This window comes from Macrobrachium nipponense, chromosome 41 (genome assembly GCF_015104395.2).
Source record: "Macrobrachium nipponense isolate FS-2020 chromosome 41, ASM1510439v2, whole genome shotgun sequence".
Classification (NCBI taxonomy): Eukaryota; Metazoa; Arthropoda; class Malacostraca; order Decapoda; family Palaemonidae; genus Macrobrachium; species Macrobrachium nipponense.
Genome location: NC_061102.1, coordinates 11408846 through 11427559, shown reverse-complemented (window position 1 = coordinate 11427559; position 18714 = coordinate 11408846). Strand labels below are relative to the sequence as shown.

At 42.2% G+C, this 18714-nt stretch overlaps 1 protein-coding gene across 2 annotated transcripts in view; it reads right to left on the bottom strand.

Annotated features, from left to right (window-relative positions):
- The window catches only part of LOC135212495 (V-type proton ATPase 116 kDa subunit a 1-like), a 60217-nt gene that overhangs the window by 19727 nt on the left and 21776 nt on the right, over positions 1-18714 (bottom strand). For both annotated transcript variants that reach the window (XM_064245983.1, XM_064245984.1), the window contains exon 7: positions 17047-17223. In XM_064245983.1, the coding sequence (XP_064102053.1) occupies positions 17047-17223 (177 nt within the window). The remainder of the gene's footprint in view (positions 1-17046; positions 17224-18714) is intronic.

The following is an 18714-nucleotide window of genomic DNA, read 5'->3' as shown; positions in this document are numbered from 1 at the left end:
CTAATAAAATTTAGTTATAAAACCTTACTTGTAATCCTTGGTTACACTACATGTTGTTTCCTGTAGTTTTATGTACAACCTGGAGTTATTCATAAAAGAATGCTGGTTCTTGAAGGTAAAAAAACAAACTATTGTAATCCTCTGGTGACACTACATTCTTGAAGTTTTTATGTACAAACCTGGAGTGATTTTGCAAAATCTTGAGGGCTACAAGAACAGCTGATTACTATTTACGTATCATATAGACTAATTAAAGTAAATGTATCTTTAAATAGCTTATATATTAGTATCAACAAAACATTTCCTGCCATGAGTCAGAGGCCGTTTAATGAAACGAACACTTCTCTGTCCTATCTGTTCAGAAAATAAACGTTACGTCAATCCCCGAGACCATTGTTGCCAAAGCGTCTCTCTCTCTCTCTCTCTCTCTCTCTCTCTCTCTCTCTCTCTCTCTCTCTCTGATCAAATTACATTGGAAACTTGACATACGATTGCCCTAATATACGAATGTTTTGAGATATAACAGAAAATTTGCGAAAATACAAGTTTTTTAATTTTTTTTTTTTCTTTGATATACAACGAAAATATTTGAGATACGATTTTGCGATGAGTGTTAGTTGTATAGGCGACCGATAAATGGCGTTCAGTCTGTTTGTTTGTTGGTGCTGCATGTTAACACGTCGTTGTTTAGTTCGTTGTATTTGCGCCTATTTTTCGTGTTATTTTGTCTATTTTTTATTATTAACCATGGGTCTCAAAGCTAAAGACAAAGCAGGTGATAAGAAAAAACCCAAGAAATGATTTCGATGGAAGCAAAACATGAAATTATAGCAAAGCATGAACGTGGCGTTCGTATCGTCGATTTGGCAAACGAGTATGGTCGAAAATCCTTCTACAATATCCACGATCATCAAGCAGAACGGAAGCTATAAAAACCCCCGAGACCATTGTTTGCCAAAGTGTCTCTCCTCTCTCTCTCTCTCTCTCTCCTCTCTCACTCTCTCTGATCAAATTACGTACTGATAATGTGTCTCTTTGGATACTTCGATTTTGCCAAATATTGAGGGCTACAAGAACAGTTGATTACTATTTACGTATCATATAGACTAATTAAAGTAAAACGTATCTTTAAATAGGCTTATATTATTAGTATCAACAAAACATTTACTGGCATGAGTCAGATTTGGCCGTTTAACGAAACGAACACTTCTCTGTCCTTAACTCGGAGCGTCGGAAGTACCGCTTCTCTCTCCTCTCTCTCTCCGTCTTCTCTCTCTCTCTTCAAAAAAAAATTCTCTCTCTTCCTCCTCCGTATCTCCTCTCTCTCTTCTCTCTCTCTCTCTGATCAAATTACTGGATAATGTCTCTCTTTGGATACTTGGAATTGCGTTGTAATCTAACCAGAAACTTCGTTTTGTTATTATTACTGGAAAACAAGCAATGATTTTTTTCATTATTTGCGCTTTTGGACTGTTATATGTAAACTAGTATTGTATTCATTCGCTCGGAAACTAGTTTTCCGCATATTGAGGCGTCACTAAAAAACATAGAAAAAATACACATAAAAAGTGTCGAAAATCATCATAATCTCAAAATTTTTGTTGTAATCTAACCAGAAAAAACTTATTTTATTAATATAACTGTGCTAAACTATAAAAGGATTTTTTATCATAGTATGCGTTTTTTAAAAGCGTCGTTAACTCGGAGCGTCGGAAGACGCCTCTCTCTCTCTCTGCTCTCTCTCTCTCTCTCTCTCTCTCTCTCTCTCTCTCTCTCTCTCTCTCTCTCTGCTCTCGTCTCTCTCTCTCTGATCAAATTACTGGATAATGTCTCTCTTTGGATACTTGGAATTTGCGTTGTAATCTAACCAGAAACTTCGTTTTGTTATTATTACTGGAAACAAGCAATGATTTTTTCATTATTTGCGCTTTTGGGACTGTTATATGTAAACTAGTATGTATTCATTCGCTCGGAAACTAGTTCCGCATATGAGGCGTCACTAAAAAACATAGAAAAATACAACATAAAAAGTGTCAGAAAATCATTCATAATCTCAAAAATTTTTGTTGGTAATCTAACCAGAAAACTTATTTTTAATTAATATACTGTGCTAAACTATAAAGGATTTTTTTTTTATCATAGTATGCGTTTTTTTTTAAAAAGCGTCGTTAACTCGAGCGTCGGAAGCGTCAGCGTCGTAACCTCGGAACAAGCGTCGGTAAACCCAGGACGGATTTTTCCATTGAATATTTTTTTTTTTTTTTTTTTTAAGAAAAAGCGTCGTAACCTCGGAACGTCGTAAGCCGGAACCCAAAGTCCCCCGTAACCCGGGGGACCGCCTGTATGTATGTATGTATGTATGTATGTATGTATGTATGTATGTATGTATGTATGTATGTATGTATGTATGTATGTAGTATGTATGTATGTATGTATGTATGTATGCATTTGGCATGTACATATATCTTATATTATTGTATATATAATATCATAATTATATTATATATAATATATATATATAAATATATATATTATTATATATATATTATTTAAATAAATATAATATTATATATATATATTATTATATATTATATATATAATAAATATATATAATATATAGAGTAATTAGTATTAATATATTGATGCTATAATATAATAGGTATATATATATAATAGTATATTTATATAAATTATTATATATATATATATATCTTATTATATATATATATTCTATATATAGGTTTTATATAGAGCTTAAATGCTTTTAAAGTTGCTTTTACCTTCTTTGTTCTTTTTTGTATATATCTTCGGATCCATCAGTCTCAGTTGGGCACGTGTTATTGTCATGCTTTCAGAAGACGAGGTTTCAAATGTTCTATTAGCATTGTAGCATGCCATTTAATGTCTCGGTGCTCAGTGAATTTCTTGTTTTGGTCTTCATCAAGTTCACTTGTGAAAAAACTCTCTCTACGCTTGCACTTGAATGAGGCAAGCATAGTAGGTTTTTCATGAAATTTCCAACAAGTGGAAACAAAGGTGTTTCGTCACCTTTCTTCAATGTGTTAACCTTCTCCCAAAACTTAAAAGCAAAATCCATTCCCATTCCCGGCAGGACGTTTAAGTCTGTGTTCCTAAGCAGGCGCCACTCCCTATCTAATTCATTGAGTTGGTTTTCAGGAACTAAATTTGGGAAATGTGATGCTAAAGGAGCAACAGAAGATACAGTTTTCATTAAAATACTTTCTGGATCTAAGGCCTTGAGATTTGAGAGAATTTGGCTTTTCAGATCAAACCTTTTCAAAATCTGGTTAGCACCTTCTATATAAAAATCAAGGCATCTTAGTCGAAAAAAATCCAGCTGCTGGGTATTGATGTCACTGCCTATGCTCTGGAGTGATGCAGCCACTCGACCTCCAAAATACATTTCACTCAATGGCAGAAAATTACCAGGATCTTTTATTCGGACAGTTGACAGAGCTGGTTAAGATGTAGGTAGCTTGGTTTTAAATAACATTCAAGTATGGTTCTTAGGACTGCAGAGACTCTGTTATGCAAAACATAAATCTTTGGATTTTCAGATTGCATTTCTTTGTTCAGGTCATTAAAGAAGGGTAACACATAATCCAGAAATTCTAAATATAACTTGCTGAATGGATCATTGAGTTTCTGAAGAATAGATTCAGCCGCCACAAGCCTATCTTCCAAGGCTGCTTGAGTGAAAAATAGTTTCAGAGCTGGAAGTTGTTCAAGTAACCGCTTTACAGCACTATGCAATGATAACCACCTAGTTTGGCAGGGGTGCAAAAGCTTGTGAGGTTTGACATTAGCAAATTCTTGAAATTCTTTAAAGACAGCAGTCTGCTTTGGTGACAAAAAATAATTGTAAATATCACGGGTCATATCTTCAATCCATCTTGGCAATAATCTGCATGCGTAGGAAGCGCAAAGATGAAAGGAATGGCATACACACTTCATTATAAACAAGTTAGGTATGTCCTTCTGTAGTAAAGTTGAGAGTGAATGATGAACTCCCATCATAACACTGGCCCCATCAGCGGCAAATCCTATTAAGTTCTGTTTGTAGGGAATATTTTCATCATCAAAAACAGATTTTATACATGCATGAAGACTGTCTGCAGTAGCGCTTTCTACTGGAACGAGTGTTAAAAAGGCATCTTTAATGCCCTTTGAGGTGGCAACTCTAACAACAAGGGCAAGATGTTTCGTACAGCCTCTGTCAGTAGATTCATCTACCATTAGGGAGAAACGATTTTCTCTTAAAAGTTCAATCAACTCTTCCCTCCTCGTTCGACCGATGACATTTTTCACAACAGCTGTACATTTTGTTCTGTTACATTTGAGTTTCTTTACTACCTCTGGGTCCGCACATATTACTTTCATAGCTGGTAGAAGTTTATCAGCAACCGAAAATTGAAGATTAAGTTCACTAAGCACAGCAGCAAATCGGATTTCAGCTTCCTTCACTTTATTACTTATGTTTTCTCCACTAACACTTGGCATATCAACTACACTAACTGACTGCTGAATACTTTCGGCAATCTTTTTATGCTTGGCCCCTGCAGCATGTTTTTCTATCTCCGACTTCCCAGCTTTCCCATCGGAATTACACCATTTACAATGGTAAAACAAAGGGCCTTTACTACTTTTTGACAACCAACGTTTAAATTTGGGATCATTTTCCCACTTTTCTGAATATTTCTGTTCGTATGATAAGCGTTTGCGTTTAGGAGGAGGAGTAGACATGGCACTAGGAAAATAGGAGAGACACAACAGAAGCTGTAACTTTAACGCTGTCTTACCACTAACTAAACAGTCTATACTATACTGCGTTTTACTTTTCTAAGATCGCTAGGGTGGGGCCAGATAGAAAAGGCAGATTTGCCATATCTATGGGTAAGTCCCATTAAATGCTTCCCGCAGATATAATCCTTCTTAGGAAGATTCGCTTTAGACCTTGGAAGTCGAGGGAAAGGCTTTGCTTCTTCCCTGTTAACTTTTCTTTTTCATTCCCGATTCTATTTAGCTATTCCTTCTTTCTCTTTCTATAATTATAGATACGCTGAGTGGCAGGTTGGCTCTGGTGTTTGGACATGAGACATAAATTCATAAGTCAATCGATCTAGTATGCCATTAGAAACATTTTCATCAAAATCATCCAAGTCAGTCACAGACTCTCTTTCCCTTTTATTTTTTGAAACACTGGAAATTCCACTACATTTACCGCCTCTCTTGCTTCCTTGTTAAGTCTACGAATAGTCATTTCTGACACTTTTGTTGCTTCAGATGTTCTCTGGATAGTCTTCGAAACATCAGTTACAGGACCTTCATGATGTTTTTATAAAATGAAGTATTTCACGAAATTATAGATATTTCCTTGGCCTCAGGTGGTGGGTGGAGACGTTTACGGGAGTCACTTGGGCTGGGCTGTCCATATTTTTCACAGTGGGTGATCGAGAGCGAGTATCCTTTAATGATATTGACCATGACCTTTTAAATCCTCTTAAAATCGCCGGGGAAAAAAAAAAGGATTTTGACGTAAGGAAAAATCTATTTCTGGGCGATTGGCTCGTGTCGCCAGCGAAAATATCCTTTAATCTATTATTTCTAGGGTAAATGTACTAACACAGTACCAGAGAATAAATAAAATAAAGAAAAAGGTCAGTATAACTGACTCGCTCACCTCTAGGAGAGGGTGTCGGTATGAACACTAGGCGAGTGAGACCACTACCACGAGCCAAATGCCAATAGAAATCTCCCACTACAAAACCCTCCAAGAGGGGAGCCGTCCCACAGAGGGAGCAGCTCGTACTACTACTACACCATCCCACGCTTGCGACTGCTGCGCCTCTAGTGGCCATCCTGAAGTTAGCAGACAATCTTGAGCGAAGGGATGGGTAGGGGGGGGTATTTCGCTGGCGACACGAGCCAATCGCCCAGAAATAGATTTTTCCTTACGTCAAAATCCTTTTTCTGGGCTCAGCTCGTGTCGCTTGCGCGAAATCGTACCAGAGAAACAGCACAAGATTGTAAACAAAGTAAAATAAAATATAATAAAACAAAATAGGTCTCAAATGAAAGATACAAAATAAAAGAACGAATATAATTGCTAAAAAGATACAAGTACACAGTAAAGCAAAATCAGAATTATGCTTAAATTACCCTTAAATCTAATTATGTTAATAATATAAGGTAATTTACATATATACAAATAGGTACAATGATTACCTATCACAATAAATCTGTGTAACAACATGTATCAAAAATAGAAATAGCAATTAGTATAAATTTACATAAATATTTGATCAATCACAAAATAATATATCTTAGGAATGTATATGACTTAATATACAAAACCCGTAACCATTGCATTATGATGTATCCCCTAGCAAAAAATAAAAAGGGGATAACATATGAGATCAGTATGGTAATCAGATGTGAGTGTCCCTAATCAGACAGAAGGGGCACTTATACAATCATAAAGCAGCTAAGACACAAGGTAAATGTTAATGAACAAGGCAGGAATAGACGAACTGTTGGGTGAGGCAGGTAGAAAGGAGGACTGCAACTTCTACTATAATCTAGCTAGAGTCAGGGAAAACTACGTACCCGCTGCCTACTGCTGGGAATTTCAGAGCTTCCAAGGACTTAAGGTAGTGACGTTTGAACACTGTCGGCGATTTCCATCCGGTATACTTCTTTAAATCAGCAAAATTCATATGTTGGAAGTAATTAATTGAGGTGCTACTGCCCTGACATCATGTGCTTTTGGAAAGGAGTCAGGATTGGCTTGTTTGATAAAGTACAGGATTTGTTGCCTGATGCCTTTAGTGGATAAAGTACCACCTTTTTCCCTCCTAAAGAGGGGCCCCGATGAGGAAGAGGAGGTCCTGGATAGAAAGGCTCGTAAGGTTGAAACCGGACAAAGGGAAACATCTGTGAAGGGGTAGTACCTTCCAAGGTTCCCATCTCATCAAAGGATCTTCATTCTTTGCTAAAAGCTACGTTCCGGAGAAAGTAGCACTTCCCCGTGGGAAGGAATTGAATATGATCCGGATCTCTGGATAAAGCCGACAGTTCTGAAATTCTTGCTCCTGAAGCCAGGCTTAATAAAAACAGAGTTTTTCTTAGGAGCATCATAAACGAGCATGTGTCATTATCGGTTTCGGAAGCCAGTTTTAGAACATCGTTTAAGAACCATGAAACTGACGTAGGCCTGACAGAGGCCTAAGTCTAGCACATGCTTTAGGAATAGACGAGAAATAGGTATCTGTCAAGTCTATGTTAAATCCAAATGAAATATCTTTTTCAATGCTGACTTGTTTGTCGTAATCGTGCTAGCTGCTAAACCCTTTTCAAATAAAGATCTGAAAGGATATAGCAGAATTAACTGTCATGATTCTGATATCAGACTCTCTCAGGAAGATTGCTAACTTTTTGACGGCCGCATCATACTGCCTCAAAGTTGAATCCCTTTTATCAGATTCCAGGAAAAGAATATTCTGAGGGTCAATATTCGCATCTCTTTTTGCCGCAAACTTCATGAAATCCATAAAGTTAGGGTTTTGAGAATCCCTGAGGAAGCGAACACAGTCTTCGTTTGTACTGACTGGGAGAGCTTGGGACTGGGGATCCGAAGGGGACGAAGACCCAGTTCCAGGATCAGGGGGTACCAATTGCTCTTCGGCCAGTCTGGGGCTACTAGAGCCACTTGACCCCTGAATGTCCTGAGTTTGTCTAAGACCTTCATAAGGAGATTCACTGGAGGGAAGACGTAAATCTTCTCCCAGTTGTTCCAGTCCAGAGCCAGGGCGTCCGTGGCGTAAGCCAGAGGGTCCAGGTTGGGGCTACATAACACGGTAGTTTGTGGTTCGCTTGAGATGTGGAAGAGATCCACCTGTAGCCCTGGGACATCCTTTGAAGGATCCATTGGAAAACGAACTCCCGTCGTCTAGAGACCATTCCGACTTCTAGGGGTACTGATCGGGATAGGGCGTCTGCTATGACGTTTCTTACTCCAGCTATGTGGGTGGAGGAAAGATGCCAACTGAATTTGTCTGCTAGGGAGAAGATGGCTATCATGACGTGATTTAGATGACGTGACTTGGAGCCTCCTCTGTTTATGCAATGTACTACCACTGCGCTGTCCAAGACTAGCTTTATGTGGAGTATTACCTTGGTGGGCGTTAAATCTTTTTTTTTTTCAAGAGTCAAGAAGACTGCCATTGCCTCCAGTACGTTTTATATGGAACTGACGGAACTGGGGTGACCAAGTTCCTTGCACCTTTTTGACCTGGGAGTACCCTCCCCAGCCGCTTAAGGACGCGTCTGTGTGGATTGGTAATCCCTGGTGGAGGGAACTGAAGAGGGACTGACAACTGACAGATTCTTGACTTTTGCCCACGGCCGAAGCCGGTTCCTTAGAATCAGAGGTACTGAGGATAGCTTGTCCCCCCCTGGACCTGACATTTGCTCGAGAGCGCCAGATCCTGGTTAGATCTTTCAGTTTGGCTTTCATTAAGATGTTCGTTACTGAAGCAAACTGGAGAGAGCCGAGGATTCTTTCCTGAGCTCTCCTCGATGCTAGTTTTGTGACTTAGAAATTGCTTGACTGACTTCGCTATTTCTTTCCTTTTGGTGGATGGAATCGACAGAGTGTGTGAGGATAGATTCCATTGAATGCCTAGCCACTGAAAGTTTGACTCTGGGGTGAGTCTGGACTTGGATCTGTTATCTTGAATCCTAGATATTCTAGGAATTGGATCACTTTCAGTGTGGCCTTGTTGCATTCCTCGACTGATGGGGCCCAGATCAACCAATCGTCGAGATACGCTACTACCATAATCCCTTGAGCCCTGAGCTGTTGCACTACTACTTCCGCTAGCTTCGTGAACACCCTGGGTGCCACGTTGAGCCCGAACGGGACTACCTTGAAGGAGAACGTCTGGTCTCCTGATTCTTGAAACCCAGAGATACGGGCGGAAGTGTCTTGCAACTAGGGAGTATGGATTTAAGTTAAGCGTCTGTAAGATCGATAGATGTGGTGACGGCCCCACGGGGAAGTAAGGTCCGCACCTGTGAGATCGTGAGCATCTTGAACTTGTCGCAGCGGATGGCTAAAGTTTAAGCGGGACAAGTCTAAGATTACCCTTCTTTTGTTTGAGCCTTTCTTTGGCACGCTGAACAAGCGACCTTGAAATTTTAACCTCTCTTGACTTTGACTATAGCTCCTTTCTGAAGAAGGTCCTCTGCGTACTCTGTCAATTCCTTGGAAGGAAGTTGACGGAAAGGTCTGGATGGAGGTGGGTTCGTCAACCAGCTCCAACCCAGCCCTTTTGACACTATGCTCTGAGCCCACTGGCTGAAGTTCCACCGGTGGCGAAAGTGAAACAGCCTCCCTCCTACCTGAAGTTCCTCATTGGTTCTGGTAACCCCCTCGACCTCCTCTGAAGTGCTTTCCCCTATTGAAGGGACCTCCCGATCCTCTCCCACGAAAGGACCGCTTACCTCTGCCTCCCTCCCCTTTGTTCGAGCGGTCATACTTCTGAGAAGCTTGACTCTCGAAGGCTGGTTTGTAGGCTGGAGAGATGGCGTATGAGGTGGAGGGTTGAGGCGGAGGGGATATCACATAAATATGCTGTGATTGGCCCTTTAGACGTTGGAGGGCTGAGCTGTCTGCACTAACGGCACTGTAGGAACTTGTTGAGGGAAGCGCGGCTGCTTCTTTTTGGTAAGGTTGGAAAACGTCTAGGCTTCCTTGTCCCTTACCTTTTGGAGTCAAGTCTTGCCTTCTCCTAGCCATAAGACCCCAACGGTCCTTAAGGCTTTGGTTCAACCTCGTAGCCTCTGCTTGTACTTCCTTTACCATAGCCTCTGGGAAGAGATCTGCGCCCCAGATGTTAGAAGAAAGTAACCTATTCGTTCGTGCCGAATGGTTGCCTCAGCAATACATGCTTCCTGCAATTTGTTCTAGCAGTGGCAAACTCAAACATGTCTGACTGCACCGTTTGAGTCAGGGCTTTGGTCATAGCTTAAAAATTGGTTCTGAACCATAAGCCATGGTTGCTACCTCGGACATAGCCCATCAGGTTGATTGACCTGGCTAGTCTTGTTTTCGAGTCAAACTCCGCTTGAATAAGACTATCCGGGAGCCTGGGCAGCTTTTCACCAAACTGCTCCATAGCACAGTCAGGTTTGAGTTTGCCAACTGTGAAAGTGTTAGGCAGGTCCTCCCATAATTCTCCAATTGACGGGAGCAACGGAGAAGTGGGGTCTGCTTCTTTCAGCTGAGGCATGGGTTCCCCTTTCTGAGCTGCTGAGATGGTCGACCTCGCTATCTTGGTAAGGAAAGGGAGCGGGGTACCTTCATCCATCGTGAAAATGGTAAAGGGACTCTTGAATGGTTGGATCTTGTATTTGAACAGTCCATGTCATCTAGACATCTAAGCCATTTCACGTGGGCCTGGTCCCGAGAGTAGAGGACTGTCTCCTTTGGCACCCTGTCATCTCTAACCATAGCCGAAGGCGTGAGCCTAGCGTAGCCTATGAAGGGAGGCTGTAGGCCTTCCGGGTAGAACTCGAAGTCCTCTATTCTTCGAGTTCCAAACTCCGGTATGGAGATGAGACCATCTTGGAAGGGAGCATATGACGCTACTCTCCAAGGATTGTTCATGGAGAAAGCGTTCGCAGCGAGTCATACGGGGGAAGCTGAGATCCACTAGTTAGAGGGTTGAGGGAAGAGGCGAAGGGGGGCTTCTCTTAGGCCGGCTATAATGGTATCCTGAGAAGTTATCTTGTCCGACAGGCGAGATATCATATGTTCCATACTCGTCTTAAGGGAGCCTACCAAGTCGCCCACATGTTTGTAACGGAGGCCAGCATTGGCGTCCAGAGCCGGAGCTGCTGAGGAGGTGGAAGGGAGACTCTGAATAGGCACCAAAGGTAGTGGAACTGGTGATACTGCCGGGGTACGGGATTTCTCCTTAGGTTTACTCTTGGAGGACTTTGAGCCGGAGCTAGACCCTTTAGACCTGTCTGAGCCGGGATTACGAGCCGGAGACTTACGCGAAGAAGAAGACGAGGACGTCTTCTTCGAGGATGATGACGTCTTAGTCAAGGTCATATGTTTAGACTTGATCTTAGGCCTAACCGAAGCCTCTGGAGGAGTATATAACTCATCACCGGTAAAGCCTGGGAAGGATGGAGAAGTTGCAGGGGTAGAAGAAACAGTCGTTCCCAAGGGGGACCCTTGGGTACCTGCATTACTTACCTCGACCAACAGGTCGTCTATACCTACCATAGGTTCAACATTTATATCCAGGGTTGCGACATCCGTGGAGATATCCTGGTCTTGTTCAGTCAAGGAGGCCGCCAGCTGTTGTTGGATAAAGGCAATAGAGGGGTCCGCCTCTACCGGATGACTTATCCAGTCGCCTTGCCTCCGGGGAAGATTAACAAAGCTAAACGCTTCTCCAGAATGTAGGGCTGACCCTTGGCGGCGTTCTTGCCAAAACCTCCGACCCAGGCCCGCAGGGTAGCCAATGCCGTATCTCTTACTGCCGGAGCCTGTAAGAGAGGATATATTTTAGATTTAAGAACCACTTAAAACTAAAACTTAGGATATAACTTAAACTAGATGCCTTAAGTTAAAGTAATGATGAAAACTTAAGAAGTAAAAGAGGCGGAGCGGCATGCGGAGATGGAATACTTACGCCTTCCAAAAGCTGGCTCACCAGATCGTAACATATGGTACACGTTCTCATGGTACCAGACCTGGATGTCCCCGTGCGGAGTCGCGCATGGAGCATGGGACCGGCAAACTTCGTGTCCACAGGGGTCCTGAAGTGTAGCGGAACATCCCGGATGCTCACAGTTGGTGGCCTGTAAGTGGGAAGACACATGAGTATCTTAAAGGGGGGAACACTTACAGACTAAGGGCAAAAGAACTCCGTTACATGGCGGAGCTCGGAAAAAATTTGGGCATAACCCCTCCCTGCATGGCCTGAATAGGCTATAATCCCGGAGAGATCCGGTAAATACTAAGGGAGGGGTGGGGATGGTTTAAGAAACTTAAGATAAACTTAAAGATAACTTAAACCTACATGCAAGTAACCGGACTAGGTCCAGTGAAGCGGAGTGTAGTAACTCAGCAATACGGTACGGTTAGTAAAGACCTATTGTATGCTCCGGTCCAACTATGGTGGACTATACCCTTCCGCTGGATACCAGGACTCCGGTAGGGAGGAGCTCTAGTAAGGGGGGAAGGGCGAGATGACATACAGACTCGCGCTAACCCGGAGCGACAAGGAAGTAACGGAGGGGGGGAAGGCCAGAGCCCCCCACAACGTACCACCCGGCCGAGCCGAGAAGCGGAGAGGTCGGAACCAGTCAGGGACTGTCGGACTCCCAGGCCCCTCCGGTGGAGGGGAAGGGGGAGGCAGGCTCGGGCATGCTGGGCGAGCAAGGACAGACCGACCCACCCCCGCCCGACTCTATGGGAGAGCGGGAGAGGGGGAAGGGGACTGGCAGGCGCCTGGCTGACCCGTGATCACGTAGTGACCACGAGGCGGTAAACTAAGATACGGTAACCAAGCCTAGGCCAACCAACTGATCAGAGAGAAGCTATCGGGAAGCAACTGGAACTGAAAAGCGGTAGCATATAGGCCCATAGGGCGCAAACCAACTGATCAGAGAGAAGCTATGAGGAAGCGACCGAACTGATCAACGGTAGACAAGGCTCTATGAGCCAGGACCTAGGCTAAGCCAGACGCCAACTAACCTAACAATAACAAAACATAAAAATATAATATATAATAAAAATGAAAGACAGAAGGTAAAATAGCAGGAGAAAAAATCCAGGAGTGTGCGACTAGCCCGAAGGCAAGTCTACCACTCAAAGCTAGTCAGGGGCCGATACAAGGAACCTGAACTAGGGTCTGGATAGAAAAGCCTACATAAGGTGAAATACATACACGCATAACAACTTGAGTAGACGTAAAAAGGGCGGATAATCAAAATAGAGCGTAAAATAATAAGGGATGTTCTAGGTATGGGAGACCAAGAACGAACCCAACATGCGGCAGGACCATGCTGCCATGCTTCCAGCCCCCGAGAACGTATCTATACCTAAAAAACGGCAAATACCGTCTCGGGGACGGAAAAGACTCGCTAACCGTAAATACTGAGTACTTAACTTAGCTGCTGCAATAGCTGCACGCTCCATATCGAAAAATCCGAAGAAATGGCACAAAAAACACAGAGAGAAAAATAGCACGTGTGCTCGTGAGTGCTAACTTGAAAGGATGGCCACTAGAGGCGCAGCAGTCGCAAGCGTGGGATTGGTGTAGGTAAGTAGTACTTAGCTGCCCCTCCTTCTGTGTGGGACGGCTCCCCTCTTGGAGGGTTTTTGTAGTGGGAGATTTCTATTGGAAACATTTGGCTCGTGGTAGTGGTCTCACTCGCCTAGTGTTCATACCGACACCCCCTCCTAGAGGGTGAGCGAGTCAGTTATACTGACCTTTTTCTTTATTTATTTATTCTCTGGTATGTGTTAGTACATTTACCCTAGAAATAATAGATTAAAGGATATTTCGCGCAAGCGACACGAGCTGAGCCCAGAAATATGCCATGTCTTCATTTTCATTAATGAAACCGAGGTTTTAACGAAGAATATACGAAATAAGATATATTCAAATATCAGATGCAAACAAAGAAACACATTTCAAGAAATGAAAACTGTTTCAATAGACTCCATGAAGCTAATATGATTCTCATTAACCGCTACCTTCACTTTTTTGAATGGGAAAAAGAAAATGAAATTTCAAAGTTTGGAATCAATCGAGCAGATGCAACAAAGATATCAAAAGCAACTTTCATCAGATTTGAAAGGAGGCTAAAGAAACGGAAGAAGAATTTAGAGAGCTGGTTTTTAGGGAAAAGAAAAGGAAAATCTAAAAAACCGTAACAAATGTGGACGATTTCGATTGATGCTTTATACGGCGAACTGTATTGGCTTTTTATGCAAGGAAAGAAATTCCGAAGATAGACAAAGTTTTACAAGTGAAGGAAAATATTGGGTTTGATGGTTAATAGGAATCATTTGGTAAAGTGCTGCATGAAATTGGTGTACAAAAAAAAAAATAAATAAAAAAAAATAACGAAGGAGACAATTTAGAGGGACAGTACCAAATTAAAGGATTATCTACTTTGACCATTCAAATCTGGGATAACGAGGGAATTAAACTACCCTTTCTCTTTATCTTAGTCTCGCCACATAAAGCAAAATAACAACTTAAAAGCTATATTTTTCATATTTCAAACGAAAATAATAACAAACTTAGATTTTCCAAATTTCCCTATATTTTCCCTGTTAGTTTTCTGAAATTTCCCTGTTTTTAATGTATTTTCAAATTTCTTCCCTGTTTCCCTGTAGCCGACTGAATTTCCCTAAAACAGGGAAATTTCCCTGTACCTGGCAGCACAGGGTACTGACAGTAACTGGCGTAGGCGTACTGCGTTGGTCTCAGGCTCTCAGCGAAAGCAGTCCCCGCTTACTCTTCCAGAGTTGCCAGCTACTCCATTAAATAAAGGAATTTTATAAAATTATTATCGAACTTCAGGAAGTTCTTATTAAAGCATATTTAAGCGAAAACAAGACTTCGATAAATCTAGAAGCTAAGTAGGTGTTGTCTTAACAATCCCTTTAAGCGTAGTCCTTCCTAGGAATGTCGTAGAAGGATACTGGTAATTGAGTTGCACAGAAAAGAAGTAACTACGGTATGTGTTTATGATTTGACCGTATCGTATTCTCATACAGCAGAAACTCTACTACCTTCTACTATCTTCGTTCTTTTCGTTAATAGAACGATAGAAAGAGTATATATCCTTAAGGAACGAAGTTAATCCAGGAACTCTTTAAATCTTCGTGATTTCCTCATAAATCGCGGAAGAGACCGAATTCCTGTTCATCACTAGGGTTTACGGAAGGAAGTAGATATTTCCTATCCCCATGCCATCACCAAACATCGATGAGATTCTTATTAAGAAAAACTCCCAAAGCTCTTGCCTCCTCAAAACGAGGGAAGAGCATGGATGAAGGAGAGAGTCCGCATTGAGAGGAACTGCCTAACACAGGAGTCTTCTGAATAATGAAAAGGGGCTTCTCTTAGTATCCGAATCCTTCTGACAAAAGCAACGGCCGCTTGTGCGACATCTTGCACATTTGCCAGGGGAAAGTTGCTCAAGTTAAAAAAAAAAAACTCAAAGAGGAGTCTCGCGACTGACCTCTCTCTCAAATGAAGATTTTGGAATCTTCTGACGCCTGGCGTCTGGATCCTTGCGCCTAGCGCCTGGCGTCTGGATAGTTCCGCGCGCCTGGAATGTTCCGCACGCTAGAAAGGAGACTCGCTCCTGGAACGTTCCGCTTGCGTGGAAGGTCCCGTGCGCCCTAATAGATCCGAGCGCCTCTAGTCTTGTTATACGAGCCTCTTGCCAGTAAACGTTCAATGGAAGCATCCTTCTGATTGCCACTCTACTATAAGGCTCCTTAGTTCAGCCGTCTGTTTTCTCTTTGAAGGCGCCTTGCGCCAAGAAAAAAGTTCTGGAACGCGGCTCGCGTTTATCTGTATGAACGAGGCTCGCGCTAGTCTGTTGGAACGCGGCTCGCGCTAGTCTGTTGGAACGCGGCTCGCTGCTGGCTGTTGGAACGTGGCTCGCGCTAGCTTGCTGGCTGGCTCTCAGCCTCTCGCTCAGTGAGTCAGTGTTCTCTTATTCAGAGAACGAGCCAGATCGTCCGAACTCCAAACATGTACATTCTACGTCTTTTCGGATGTAAGATGAAGAAACAGAAGAACAGACGCACTTTTTAAAGGATGCCTTTGCAATGGCTATCCCTGGCAGTCTGGGACGTTTACAGATCCTGCCGAGGGAACGCCCGATCGTGAGGGTTCTCCATAACCTCCGTAAGGCTTTCGCACTTTCTTCTCCTCTGGGCTTGTGAGTTTGGAAGAGGTCTAGGCCTGAGAGCGAGACAGAGCCGATCGAACGCCGCACCCTCTACTAATTAGGACGCCTTTCCAATGGCGAACTTGGCAGTCTGGGACGTTCTACAGATCCTGCCGAGGGGACGCCTGATCGGTGGGGATTCTCCATAACCTCCGTAAGGCTTTCGACTTTCCTTCTCCTCTGGGTATGTGAGCTTGGAAGAGGTCTAGGCCTGGGAGCGAAACAGAGCCGATCAGAACGCACCCTCCACTGCACTAACACTAAAATCACTTCTTACCTTTCAATAGCTCGTATTTTGAGCTACATTCCTTTGTCTTCAAATTGCAATATGAATTTGAAGATTCTGTGAAGTAAGAAGGAGATGAGGATACACACTACTAGTAATGTTAATGATGCTCTTAACTGCTCGTTAGTACGAGCGCTATATAAACTTCTAAAGGAAGCGTAACTATTCTTTCCTTACATCCTCAAGAAGGAAGTTAGCTCAATCAATTCTAACATTTACTACACGTTATTATGAATAAATATTAAAATTTTCCTTCTTGCAAACTATGTGAGTGTCTACCGAAAAGTTCGGTAGTTACACGTAAACAATCCTTCGAAATTTTCGAAGCCAAAGTTATAAAAAAACAATTAAATATGCGTATGCCGAACCAAAAGACATCCGAAGTACTTCCCCTTCCCCTGCAAAAAGATAAGGCCCAGAAAGATTCGATGGCGATGAAATCCAAAAAATCAAGTCAGGAGGAACTGCAAACGTTGTTTACATTCCAAGCGACAGAAAAAATATGAATAGAAAACGGGAATGGTTCCTAATCCTGCCACCCAGGGCAGGACGGTAGATCACCTGACCTACCTGCAGCGTGTGCCGCGAAATTTGAATTTCTGTCGGGGACGACGGAGTCTTAGCTATGTATATATCTGACAGGTAAGTTGATTGTATGAAAACAAAAATTAAGTACAATTAAAAAAAGCATTCAAAAATAAATATTTCCAAGTTACACAAAGGTACCATCTCATCCTCACCGTCTTCAGATCATCCAGACGTCCCTTAACTCCTTGAGACATCTCAGTTCGCTCAGTAGTACTCTCAGGACAGGGATACATGGTTGCACGGCATCCCTCGCAAATCTTCTTTACTTTCGTCTTCAACTGCTCACCTTGGAAAAAGATGATGAAGACTGTCTTGCGCACCTGTTCTCCCTGCGGATTTGATTTGCACATTAGTGAACGTTATACCTTTGTTGCAAGTACTACTTGACATAGACACAGGTAAAATGGGCTGTTCTCATGGCTCACACTTAAGTGTCACTGGTAAGAATAAAATCATTAGCAGAATGTAGTATTTTTTCCTTGAGAGAGAGAGAGAGAAGAGAGATGAGGTGAGCAGAGAGGAGAAGAGAGAGAGAGAGAGAGAAGAAGAGAGAAGACGAGAGAGAGAGAGAGAGAGAGAGAGAGAGAGAGAGAGAGAGAGAGAGAGAGAGAGAGAGAGAGTGTCAGGAAGCAAAATGCAATATTTTTCCTTTAACCCTTAATGGTCAGATACCCTCTTATGAGTAACATTAGCAGGTTTTGAGTGCTGAACGGATTACCTCCTGATGAGTATCAATATTACACGCCATAGATTTGGATAAATTGGGAGGGAGAGGGGTTCTACTACTTTAATAGCCCAAAAATTTACAAATATCAACTTTTAAACTGGCTTAGCTCGCCAATTCCAGGTGTCTCATGAGTCGGTTGTGTACTTGACTTCTAAGGGGCATGTTGTGTTTGTGTGTGTCTCTCTCTCTAATGATGTCTTTTTGTATATTTGCTCATAAATATACCCAGGGGTTGCTGTTGGTTTTAGTTCTTATCTTTAATGATACATACTAAGTTTTAATTGTATTTTTGCAAAGAAAAGTGCAAAGAAATATTAGAAAAAACGTGTATAATCCAAAAAAAGTTACTGCATCTTCGATCTCAGTAAATTCACATAAATATTTTACAACAAATATACTCAGAATTTGCTAATGATTTTAGTTCTTATCTGTTATGATATTGTGTGAGCTGTGATTATAATTTTACAAAATAAAATTAATTATGCGAATAATGCGGGGAAACGTTCCCGAGAGAAATCTGCGAATGTGTGAGTCCGCGAATCCGGAGAACGCGAATACGGGGGGCCCACTGTAATCCTCTTTCCATTGATGTAATTTTTTCTTAAATTGGCAGAACTCAAAGAGAGAGAGAGAGAGAGAGAGAGAGAGAGAGAGAGAGAGAGAGAGAGAGAGAGAGAGAGAGAGAGAGAGAGAGAGACTTGAAAAATCTTTGACACATTCAATTAAAAAAATACTAGAAAAATCACAATGTCAAAAATTGTATTTTTCCTAACTATACAAACCTGAGGTCCTTTAACAATAGGAATGTAACTTAGCAGCAGCTGGAACCGGTCGTAAGCTTCGAACAAGGGGGTTCGGTAGTTAACTGCTTGTTCGACAGTCGGTGGTCCACGCTACTGAGAGGTGAAGAATCACTTTGCTTTAGGCCCAGGAAAAACAGAGTGAGGGGGGGCATGAGGTGGGACTATGTAAAGGACCTCAGGTTTGTATTAGTTAGGAAAAATACAATTTTCGACAAATTGTGATTTGTTCCGATACGTAATACAAACCATCGGTCTTTTAACAATAGGAAGACTCACTTATTGGTGGGTGG